Raw genomic sequence first — 12912 nt, 5'->3', positions numbered from 1 at the left:
TGCCTCAGTGCCCAGGTGGAGGCCACGGGACAACTTCTGAGAGTCAGTACTCACTCACTTCCCACCTTACCCGAGGCAGGGTCTCCCTCATTTCTGCCACTCCAGTTTCCAAGCAATTCTCCTTCGTCCACCTCCTATCTTGCTTTAGCACTACTGAAACTACAGACGTGTGCAGTAACACTCAGTGGATCTGAGCTAACGTCAGGCTTACTTAACAAGCACTTTTACCCTGAGTTATCTCCCCACCCAGCGCAAACAGTGTCATTTCCAGGTAGTACGATGATGGCTGCTTTCTGAGACCGCACTTTGAGAACTACGGCCTTAACACGGACACTGGAGTGAAATCAGGGAAGCCACTACCGACTTTCTGAATGTGTGTCTCACTCATATCCCACAAACTAGATGGACACTTGCTCAGTGCTGAGCCATGTGCAGGCGTCTGCGTGGGGTCCGGCGTAGCTCAGCTTACATCACCTCACTTCTCTTAAGAAACAAGGGGTGCTCTCTACTGTTCGGCTAGGATGCAGTAGCACTATTTTAAGAACCCCCAAAGCTATTCTTGAATTTTTATTCTTTCAAAGAAATTTTAGCAATGGATTGCTCAGTGCTCAGGTTAAAATAAATAAATAAATAAATAAATAAATTGTTGGGGATGGAGAGATGGCTCAGTGGTTAAGAACACTAGTTGGTCTTCCAGAGGTCCACAGTTCAGTTCCCAGCAACCACATGGTGGCTCACAACCATCTGTAATGAGCTCTGGTGCCCTCTTCTGGCGTGCAGGGATACATTTATTATATATACAAAACACTGTATATATAATAAATAGATATATCTTTAAAAAATTGTTGACTGGGATCTGTAATGGGTTCCAGACTAGACTGTGCTAGAGTGAGAACCTTCTCAAAATTAAAAAAAAAGAAGCAAGAGAATTATGTATACAGAAAGCTCAATAAAGATTGTATTAAAAGCACTAAACTTGGAGACAATTAACATCTTCATGGCATTCAGTCTTTCCAACCCAAGCCCAGTGTTTCCTTTTAAGATTTTGAGTTTTCTTAGTGTTATTAATTTTCTTTGAAGCATGTTGTCTAAGAACACTGTTAGTTTAGGAACACCCCTGTTATTTGTCTATTATCTAACATGCTAATTAAAACAAACGAAGTTCCAGAAGGAAGGCAGCAGCACATGCGCAGGCACCACATGTGTGAGGAAGAACCGGCATTAGGAGAGCCCAGTGGTGTTGGCTCGTGATAGGGACACAGGGGACATTAAAACATTGGGTTAGCGATATGAAGCTCTTCACAGACTTAAGGTCTGAAAATAGGCACTGTGGTGGCAAAAGAGCAATCTTCAGAAATTATTCTCCTTTATTTATGAACTAGTCAAAATAAAGTCTTATTAAACAAGTAAAATCGGGGCTCCTTGTGATCTATATCTAGACCTACAGAACTGTGTGATGGGGCCACTTGTGATCTATACCCAGACCTACAGAACTGTGTGACTTCCCAAGAAAAAGAATCTTTGAGACAGAATGTCACCATAAAGTCCAGACTGAACTCTAGGTTCACTTTCTGAGTGCCCAACATAAAGGGTTGCCCCTGAACGCTGCTGCTACATTAGAGGCATACATGGGAGAGGGCTAGAGAGTACAATCCTAGTGTACTCAGGCAGGCCTACTGCGTCAACAGTAGGAATAGCTTGCCCCATTGGAACAACCCAATGAAGCACTGCTAGGAGCTGCTGGGGCCAATGCATCTGAGCCCTGGAAAGTACTGCCATATATCAGTATAGAATTCATGCCTCCCCTGTGTACCAGCTTGTCACCTCTGCACATGGTAACAATGTTTCCTCTACACAACAGACATGGAGTCAGATCTCTCTGTCTCTGTCTCTGTCTCTGTCTCTCTCTCTGCAAGAACACTTATTATTTCTAGAGCACAGCTATAATGGATGGACAAATAGGGTTAGAAAATTCAAGGAGATAGATGAGCTGGGTTCCAGACTCCAGGCCCCCACCTGAGATTCACAACTACGAAATCTGAAGCTACTCCAGCTACTGGTCTCCACCGTCAGGAGAAAACCATGCATATCTGAAGACAGCTTGACTGGCACCTTCAATGTCAATGTCCTAGATACAACTGTTTATACACACAGAGTACAGCTTCTATCAGCTTTGGTCAGGGAAGCTTAGTTTTTTCAGTGGTCATAGACAGTGAAAATAGAAACTCATACCTGGCCAGTACTGAGACTAAACAACTGGTGAATATCTAGCTATAAATGGCATATCTGGATCATACTCTCCCCAAGGCTCAAGAGACGTTTTGGAAGAAGCAGAAGAAACCCATGTCCCAACTGATAACCTTAATGATACTATTTAGGTCACACACTCAGGCACTTACACACACAAATAAGTACATACATACACACACACACACACACACACACACACACACACAGAGGACATGAAAGTAGAAGTGAGGGTAGCTGGGAAGACAAATAATACTATCAGGAGTGGAAGGGGAACAGGAGAAGGTAACAATGGGGATGAATATGATCAACATATACTTCATGCACATGTATGGAAATGCCATAATGAAATCTACTGAGTACAAATAGTATATGTAAAACCCTGTCTCAAAAACCAAAACATAAATATAAGTAAATGCACAAAGTGAAACATGAATATTGGAGTGACAATGACACCAGTCACTGTTCACTTAAAGCTCAAATGCTGATGATTCTTCAATAAGTAGACATATATTCTTCCTTTCTTTAACTTATTCCATTATATTTTTAAGCCTGGAATTTTTAAAAGGTTTTTTGAGAGAATTTCTCTGTGTAGCCCTGGCCTGGCTGTCTGGAATTCACTATGTAGATTAGGCTGGCTTCAAACTCACAGAAATCCACCTGCCTCTGCCTCCTGTATCTTGGGAGTAAAGGCTCATGCCACCATGCCCATTTTGTAACCATTCTTATTTATTATTTTATTCACAATTCTGTGGCATGCCCACCCACATACACACTTTACATGTACTACAATGATTACTTTCCTTGTGTTCTTAAATCTAAAAGTACAAAAAAGGTAATTTCTAGATTTTATTATCAATAACCATACTGCAAATGTACTTAAAATTTGATATTTATTAAAGATAAGTAAAATCTAATAGGAAACTGGTATCGCAAATAAGTTTTGTTTTCACATATCCATGGATGATTATTACATTTTGCTAGAACAATCCAGTGTTCAACGCCAATTTTATGCCTATTTTGGATTTTTATAAAGCAAATTCCTACTTAAATCAGCTAAAATTACGTTTTGTAAAATTAAATACACTAAGTTTTGTCTCTAAAACTGTTACTGATCCACCATCAAAAATATTTTAATAAGCTGTCAATTGCAGCTTAAGTTTTGGTGACAACAAGCCCTGGAAAACATCTCAGCTGTCAAACAATTTTCCATTTACTTTCTAAGCCCTGATGTTGACATTCCACATCTTGAGCATGTGTGGATTTTAATGTCCTAGGGAAATGCTCTGTAGAAACTGGGCAAATGGCTCAGAGATTATGGTTAGGTTTCTTGAATCCACTCGGTGACTCACAACCACCTCTAAGTCCAGTTCCAGGGATCTGATGCTTTCTGACCTCCTCAAGTACCAAGCACTCACATGGTACATACATACACTCATGCAAGCAAAATACTCATACACAAAAAACAAAGTAAGTAAATCCAGAACATAATTTAAAAAAAAAAATGCTGTATGGAAGTCAGGATAGAGAAACTACAGCTTTCTTTGTAAGTGTATATGGTGTAATTTGGGTTCTATTTTTTTTTTTTTTTTTTTTTTTGCAGTTTGGGGATTTTTCTGGTTATAGGTGTTATAATTTTTTAAAAAAATCACTGCTCCAGAGAAAGATGCCATGCAACAGAGCTTGGGTGGAGGGATTTTTTAGTTTTTAATGGAGGGATTGAAAGGGAAACGGGGGGGTGGGGGGTGGGGGGTAGGGGTGTGTGACCCACCACATGAGGATACACACTGACTGGCCTCTGGAGAGTGGCAGGAAAAGAGAAAGAGGCAGAGAGAGAGATGGGAGAGAGAAAGAGAGACAGAGAAACAGAAAGATGGGAGGTGGGCAGGGCCCTTTTAAAAGGGAAAGTAGTAGTGGCTACAGCTGAGGGCATATCCTGTCAGAACCCCAAGGGCAGGCCAGTACAGATGGCTGAATACTAACAATAGGAGAACCAGAGAAAGGCAAGTTGGGAAAAGAGGACTATGTACTGGCTTAGGTAGGTGGGCAGGGACTCTTCTGAAATGGCTTAGAGACTGCTGAAGCTTGATATGACTGTCAAAGCCTGGGAAAGTCTTTGTGACTCATGGGTTTTTTTTGTGTGTGTGTTTGTTTTTGTTGTTGTTTTCCTTTTCCTTCTTTTTCTTTTGTTTTGTTTTGTTTTCTTGGAGATAGGGTTTCTCTGTTTAACAGCTCTGGCTGTCCTGGAACTAGCATTGTAGACCATGGTGGCCTCGAACTCACTGAGATCTGCCTGCCTCTGCCTCCCAAGTGCTGGGACTAAAGGTATACATATACCACCACACCCAGCAATGTTTCTTATTCTTACTAAACATGCCAAATAATTATGTCTTCTTGCTAAGATTTATTCATTCATTCCCTAAACGCTGTGCTCTGCCCATATGCTATCACCTATTAATTATGTTTAAATTTTATGCAAAGTGACTTAAAAAGATAGAAAAAAATTAAACTTGTACACAGGAATGACTAACCTTTGATTAAGTCAGGGAAGTCACACTAGCAATAGTCACGCTGTCTGCTTGGCTATTTTCCTTCAGTTGGTTAGAATGGGGGCCATAACTCAATTCTCTCTAACTACTGGGTAAAAGAATCAGTTTTACTCACATTTCTTACCCACTACTCTTACTTTATATGTGGCACCTGTGATAAAACCCAGGGTCTCATGGATGCTGACTATGCACTCTACCATTGAGATATATCTTGAGCCCTATAATTATTATACATCAGGCACTTAAAAAAATGAAAATACTGAAAAATTACATATTTGGTAATACAATCTTCATTTAGCTTTTCTGTGACATTCTCTTTCTAAGCACAGTGGTCATTACAATTTAAATTTCAAGGGTTGAAAAATGTCCTCACTGTCCACTAGAGGGTGTTCACTAGATTACTTGGAGGAGTGGCCTCAGAAATACAGGACTCATGCAGGACTCATGGAAACATTTGAAGTTGTTTCCAAGGCATTTCCTCTTCACTCTTCAGATATTAACAGGGGCTGAAGAATACTTGTCACCTTTTCCTGGTAATGATTCCCAGGGGCCGCCTGAGACTGTCGCAAAACACATATATTTACGTCACGATTCATAACAGTAGCAAAATTACACTTATGAAGGAGCAACGAAAATAACTCTACGGTTGGGGATCACCACAACACAGGGAACTGTATTCAGTATTAAGGAGTCACAACATTAGGAAGGTTGAGAACCAACTGTGTTTTTATTTAGGAGAATTCATTTTCTCTTCTGAAATAACTACATGGAATGGGTATTATTTTGCTTGTCTTACAGATCTGGACCTTGTGGCACAGATTTTCAATAACTCATCAAATTGTACGTTTAAAACGCTGAGAGCTTTGAACCCATACTCCTAATCACTAGAAGGAAGGAAGGGTATTCCTGCAGAGGGAAGGGCAGCATATCCAGTACCAAATGCCCAGAAGAGCCTCGTCACTACTAGTTTTGGTTCAAATGTAACCCTGCACACAGTGAAGGCATAAAGAGGGTCTGAGGGCAGGGTGACACAATGGAGTATGGCAGCACTGGAAGCAGCATGACAGAGTGACTGGACTGTGGTGGTGCCCGCCTTTAATTCCAGCACTCAGGAGGCAGAGGCCGGCGTATCTCTGTGAGTTCAAGGCCAGCCTGGTTTACACAGAAAAAGTCTGTCTTGAAAAACCAAATAAATTAATATAAATAACAATCCACAAGCCCTCTCCAAATACATGGCATGTCTGCCTTCCCATGTTATTTGACCTCTCTCAGAGAACTGGTGTTAGTTTAAAATGATGAGAGTGCCACAATGGAACACAGCACCATTACAATGCAGACTAAAGTAAGCAAAAACAAATACAGAAGTTGTGAGATAATGGCGGTTGCAACCTGCCACAGAGGTCTAGCTTTTCCAGACAGCAATGTGGGGTAACACTGCCAACCAAGGATGCTCACAAAAACTTAGGTACTCAGCTTCTTTTGGAGATTCTGTCATGGAAACTTAACTGACAGTCTTCACACCCAACTTTAGACACCAAACCCCCTGGATGTTGTTTCCTTATCTATGGTCTACAACCCTCTCTGTAAATCACATTGTTAGACTAGCAGGTGCGGTACAAGCCCCCAGGCAAACATCTCACTCTTCACAGGGCAGTATGAGTACATTTCAAGGACTTAGAGGTCACCTCTCTGGAGCTGAGAGAAAACAACACTCACTTCCCAATCAACTTCTTTATTACAAAGATACAAAGGGTTTAATGCAGTAAGACAAGATTGACAGCAAGGCCTCCAAAGGAGTAAATCTACATAAATCCTCAAAGCAACATACAAGAGAACGATGACATCCATGTGACCATGCTGACCAGGGTAACTAAGAGGAATTGCCAGGAAACACACGTAACACACTGAATCTGAAAAAGAACTTCCCAGTGTGAGAAGTTCTGCTCTGTTCTGAATGAACTTCTTGAAGGCAACAAGCTGGAAGCAAGTACAGCAAACACTGAACTATGGAAACCTGGAAAAAAAGCCTTCCCCATTGCTACAGACACTTGACAAGTGAGGGAGGGAGAGGACAGTACTGAAAGTAAGAATGCTTGCATACAGTCCATTATGTTGCAGATAGTCACAAAGCAAACATGCAATTCTGTTACTTCCCTGTGCTATCTTCCACGGTCAGCCTTTCTAAAAAAGCTTTCATTTCGCCTATGGCAAATTTAGTACATGTTTATGCAAAACTTAAGTTACCATGAAATCCTACCAAAAGGGTGGATGGAGCAGAAGGCACCACTAATTAAATGGCTTTGAGGTTCACCGCTCATTTTGTTCAGGGTCAAATAGTAATTTATAAGTCTTTCTGGCTAGACGAAGTAGAAAATCAACTCATTACAGATTATGAATAGCCAGTTACTAAAAAGTCTCTAGACAAAATACTTCTCACAATCTTTTGTTTTAAATCATCCAAGAATGCTAATTGTATCCCAGGTTTGAGACAGAACTGTCAGTCATGGGAGCTTTTGGGTGGAGACAGACTGGGCAAAAGACCCACCGCTACTTACCAACCAGCTGAATGAATTTAGGCATATTTCTTTAATTCCATGCTATAGCCTCAGAAACACTGCAAACGAACCTCAAGTTTGTTCTCAGGAGTATTTAAGTAGGTATTGTTTCCATACAATATTCATGCAAGGTGGTTCTTTAGGTAGTCTATATGAATACCTTTACATACTAAAAACCTCATGAATTCATTATATACTTCACTACTCCGTTTTGATTGAAGACTCATTATGAACTGTAGCATTATTGAAATAACTGCTGCATTTCTGCATTTCCATATTTATAAGTTTCCTAAATATCTTAACATCCTAAAATCATCTTTAAACCACTTCATATTTTATCATCTTTATTCATAAGACTTAATCTTTGTCTCAAAATATCTAAATGCAGTTCTGTGAAAAGGAGAAATATTAAGTTAATCTAAGAAGGGATGATATAAAACAATCATGAAAAATTGCTACCTGAATTAAGTTAATCTAAGAAAAAATGATACAAAACATTGAGAAATTGCTGTCTGAGCTAAGTTTCAGAATATCTACAGTCATACCACTTTTTCCTCTTTACTTCGCAAAAAAAAAAAAAAAAAGACTATGCAATCTCCGCTCAGCCCTTATTGTCTGGTGCCTTTTACCAAGTTAGTCCCAAAGTCCCCAGTGGCTTTTACTGGCACCCACACATTCAATAAATCAAGTATACCATTCTTGTTCCATGTTTCTGGAATGTTTATCATGCCTCTCCCATTTACTTCTCCCATGAATGGATTGCATGTAAACTAGACAAGACGAAACTGTTCTTTGTATTCCAGGGGGTATCATATATATACATGATATATACATATATATATACATATATATATATATATATATATATATATATATATATATATCTATCTCAGGCACACCATACAAAACCCCATCCACTACCATTCTGATCAAGAGCACAAACTCACTAAACACACAAACCGTATTTGTCTCTTTAAAAAAAATTACTGAATTTATTTCACTGACATGGAATACGACTGAGCATGAAGGTCAGAGGACAAATTACAATGTAGTTCCCACTCTGGTTGACAGCCTTGATGTCAAGTGCCCTCTGTACCCACCAATTGAAAAATGGCATCACATAGGCCCACTGGTTACTTTTCTGCATTATATGCTTATTTTTTAAAAACACATTTAGATTTGTCCATGTGTCCATGTATTCCAAATACAGAAACAACGGAGACTATGACTGCCAAATAAAGTATGACTTTAGCTAAGAGAAAGGTTCACTGACTTTAAGGATTTGTTATTTCCCGAATTTCAAAGTTAAATGTCTTCAAAGTTAGGATTTCTGTTATAGCGTCGTTTTAAGATGCAGTGCATTTCTCTATTTTGTTCATTTTTACTATCACTATGTCCCCCCCCCCACCTTTTTTTTGTTTTTAAACCATTTGTGCCACATTTCTACAGCTCAAGGAGAGGGCAGCTAGGTGACTCCTTCGCCTGTGTTCTTTTTTTTTTTTTTTTTTTGGTTTTTCGAGACAGGGTTTCTCTGTGGCTTTGGAGGCTGTCTTGGAACTCACTTGGTAGTCCAGGCTGGTCTCAAACTCACAGAGATCCGCCTGCCTCTGACTCCAGAGTGCTGGGATTAAAGGCGTGCGCCACCACTGCCCGGCTTTCACCTGTGTTCTTACTGTACCCTTCCTCCCAAAATGTACCAAACTTTCATCTTTACGGTGCCACTGTCACCGAAGAGTTACACTACATACCTTCACTGTTTTGTCACAAAATACCAAGAGATCAGTTACACTAACCTTACTGTATTCCAGGACTCCCCAAGCTCTTTGGAATACTGTTTGTCAAAGTGGTCCAACACAACTCTGCATATCTGTTTTGCAAGCTTCCCCTCTGAATTTGCTTTCAGCTACGACGACAAGAAAAAGTTGCAAACGACACATTGTGATTTTACAAGTTTATTGAAATTTGCCATTAACGTGACGTTCATTTTTTTTCTTCACATCTGTATTTATTCGCTGAGCATTTCATACATGTATACAATGTATTTTGATAATAACCACGCCCAGACACTTCTCCAAGACTCCCCTGTAAATAAGTTTCACTGGAAACCTACTGTCCCTGTCATTACATACGTGGATATGTGGAACCCCACGGCAGCAAAGGCCAGCTACTGCCAAAAGCTCCTTGGCTAAGAGGGAGGCTTCCTGCTGTTAGAGAACGGTTTAAAACACCACGGAAGCAACACCTCACTTGTCACGCGATATTACTGCTATGCTACCGATGCATGAAAACGACGTTTCTCCCCAGGGTGAGGCCCGGGTCAGTGGATCTATGCTGAGGGCATCTCAGAAGGCTCACAAGTCCTAACACTGGAGATCTCTAGCCGCGGCTACGTCTCCGTAAACATAACATCACTCCACGATAGGGTTCATTTACGGGAACAAACGTCGCCCTAACTCCCCGGCTCCGCTTATTCACCCCAGAGCACCGAGGGCCGAGCAAGCCGGCAGGGTTAGGGCCCCGGGCCCCGGGCGGAGCGACCCCCATCCATCCCAGTCCGCCCCGGCTCTCCGCGGCGTCAGTCCCAGGCGCTGCACCGCCCGGGGCCTCACCCGAGTCAGCATGGTCGCGCCTGGGCCAGCCGACTGCCGCCGTCGGAAAACAAGGAGAGACGCCACACTTCCGGGATCCGCCACGAGGTCACGGGTGGTCTCAGTTCCTGTTTCCGTTGTCGCGAGATGGCGCTTTCAAGGACCAAAATCTCGCAGGAGGCACAGGTCCCGCGAGACCCGGGGCCAAGCGCTCTACCTGCCCGAAAGGCGATGGCGCTTGCGCAGAGCTCAGGAGCGAACCAGGCTGTCTGGTTTACAGTCTGTGTCTGTGGGGTCGAGAAAAGACCTTTGTCGTTATTGGGCTGCCAGTGTTTTATCACCTGAGGCATACTCATTTACAAGTCTGAGCTCCACTTGGAGGAAAGCGGTCGGTAAAAGGATGAGGTCGTGCTTTTCCTTAGGATTGCTGGAGACAAAGCATCCCTAGAATGGGAAGTGTTAAATAGTGCATTGAAATCCCGAGTACAGCTCCCACCTGTTGTATATTTGGGGACAAGTAATTCATCTGCCTTTTGGCTGCTATATGTAGAGAGATTTGGTGTATTTTCTATGTTCATTATAAAATGTGTCAGCCACTGAATTAATATACTAACATCATATTTATAAAGTAGACCTAGAAAATAGACTCATACTAGGCAGTTAAACTTGGAAAGGTCAGATCTATTAGACTTCCTTTGAACTACTGAAAACATAGATGAGAGTTTACTTGTGCTTCTTTGTTAATATTGTTTTATGGTAATGCCTCATCTGGCTCAAACTGACCTTGAAATCACCAAGTACAGAAGGATGACCTCAATTGATCCCCCTGCTTCCAACTCGAAGGTTCTGAGGCTATGTGTGGTATGCTTTTATGCCTAGTTTATATGGTTTCTGGGGACTGAACTCATAGTTTCGTGAATGCTAAAATGAACTACATCCCAGCCCCATTAGTTTTTTTTTTTTCTTTCTATATAGTTTCAGACTTGGTTGGTTAACAAATTAAAAGATTAGTAACACCTCTATGTAAGAATTTTTTTTAATCTAAGCATTTTTATCATTCAATCATTTGATGTAAGGAGAGCTTTTGGATACACTTTATAGTCTATTTCTAACAATTTTATGAATTGTATTTATACAAACCATATCTCAAACTCTTCTTGTTTATGTTGCCAAAAAGGTAAAGATCCACTGGGTAGTAAAACTAGTCAGACGTTGTGAGAGCTTTTTGTTGCTTAAAGCAAACTGGCGAAAAACATAGAAGTACCTGCAATCAATACTAGAGACATAGTCCATGTAGCCATAGACTTTCAGGTGCGACTCTATTACTCTGGAGATCCAAGTACTGGATAGAAACCCAAGCACACAATCCACTGTGTGATCAGGCAAATATAACCTCTATTTTTATCCCTTTTTAGGGTTTTTGTTTTGGTTTTTGTTTTTGTGGGAGGCGTAAGATATATGTTGTACAGGTAAGTATATATATATATGTATGAGGGATTAAATTTGTTGTTCTAATACTTTGATACTGAAGTTTCTTTTTTTTTTTTCCTTTTGTTTGGTTTTTGAAGACAGGGTCTCTCCGGATAGCCCTAGCTGTCTTGGAACTCACTCCATAGACCAGGCTGGCTATGAACTCAGAGATCCACCTACCTGAGTGCTGGGACTAAAGGCATGCACCACTACGCCTGGCTTGGCTCACTTTTAGTCCTCAGTATCTTAGGTTGGGACTGCCTTTAAAAAGGGGTGATAGGGTTAAAATGGTGTTGTGAGGATGAGCCCTAATCCAGCATAAGTGACAGTTTTTGAAATGGGTACACTGCGACACACTAGGGACAACGGAGTGGGGAAACAATAACCTGATACTGAGGTAAGAAGCCTTTGGAAAAGCCAGTCTTGCTGGCTCTTAGGCCTTACACTTTCAGCCTTCAGGAATGTTTAACTCACTAAGATGGTGGTGCTTAGTTACATTAACCCTGGCCAAACAGTAACAACAGGCATAGAAAAATATACAAATGTTCTTTGATAAAATATGAAATAAAAATTTGGGGAACCACTGGTTAATTCGCTGTTGTACACTGTTTGTCATTAGTACATAAGTGGAACTTGACAACTGATGACTTATATCCTGTTTGCCCTTTAGTTATAAAGTTGACCCACTAATTAAAGGAAATCCATTTCTCCTTTCCTACTTTTTTCCCTGTTGTTTCTGGAAAGGAACAAGCTTCATTTCTATTTCTACAAAACAAAGGATTATTACTATTTTCATCATCTCTGCCACACTTTAAGACCTGCACTGTCTGAATTTATTCTCTGGATCCGATGATACATACTTCCCAATAAATGAGTATCTGCAGAACATCACTTATAAAGTATCCTATATTCAGACAAAAGCAGGTATTAAAAGCCAGCAGGATTGTAATTTTAAAAAGCAGCCATCAAGAGAGAAAGACACTATTTGACAGGGTTGAAGCAGAAGTTTTTTTTTTCTTTTTCATTAATTAGAAAAAGAGGATAACAAAAGGGGAGGGGGAAGCCAGCCTCTGGGGAAAAGAGAGGTAAGAGGGAGGGAAGGAGGGAAGGAAGAGGAAGGGGGTCTTGAGGAGGGGGGAGATAAAGGGAGGGAGGAAGAGTGGGGGAGGAACAGATAGATAGAGGCAGAGAAAGACAGGATGGGAGGTGGGCAGGTGTGGAGGACTCTGGGTAGGACAAACACTGGGAGTCAAGATGTAACCGCCATAGGGGTAAGAAGCCCGGAAACTTTTCTCCAGTAAGAGAAATACTTAGATTAACAATTATGGGATAAATACTTAAGTCAGAGCTAGCCAGTAAGAAACAAGCAAATGGTCAACAGCTTCATAATTAATACAGTGTCTTGTGTGTTATTTGGGGACTACAACGGGCGACTGGTAGGGAAAAAACCTAAAGCAGCAGACAAGAAAAAGGCTTCTCTCTACAGGCAGTAGTGAATGTGCA

At 41.0% G+C, this 12912-nt stretch overlaps 1 protein-coding gene across 1 annotated transcript in view; it reads right to left on the bottom strand.

Moving 5' to 3' along the window:
- The window catches only part of Nsun3 (NOP2/Sun RNA methyltransferase 3), a 47059-nt gene extending 36953 nt beyond the window's left edge, over window positions 1-10106 (bottom strand). Inside the window, exons 1-2 of the mRNA XM_013118166.3 lie at window positions 9961-10106; window positions 9145-9254 (exon numbers count right to left, since the gene is read on the bottom strand). Coding sequence (XP_012973620.2) covers window positions 9145-9254; window positions 9961-9972 — 122 coding nt within the window. The 5' untranslated portion in view covers window positions 9973-10106. The remainder of the gene's footprint in view (window positions 1-9144; window positions 9255-9960) is intronic.
- Window positions 10107-12912: the final 2806 nt, after the last annotated feature.

This window comes from Mesocricetus auratus, unplaced genomic scaffold (assembly GCF_017639785.1).
Source record: "Mesocricetus auratus isolate SY011 unplaced genomic scaffold, BCM_Maur_2.0 Super-Scaffold_100008, whole genome shotgun sequence".
Lineage (NCBI taxonomy): Eukaryota > Metazoa > Chordata > Mammalia > Rodentia > Cricetidae > Mesocricetus > Mesocricetus auratus.
The sequence above is the reverse complement of the archived record's forward strand: the minus strand, read 5'-3'. Positions and strand labels throughout refer to the sequence as shown.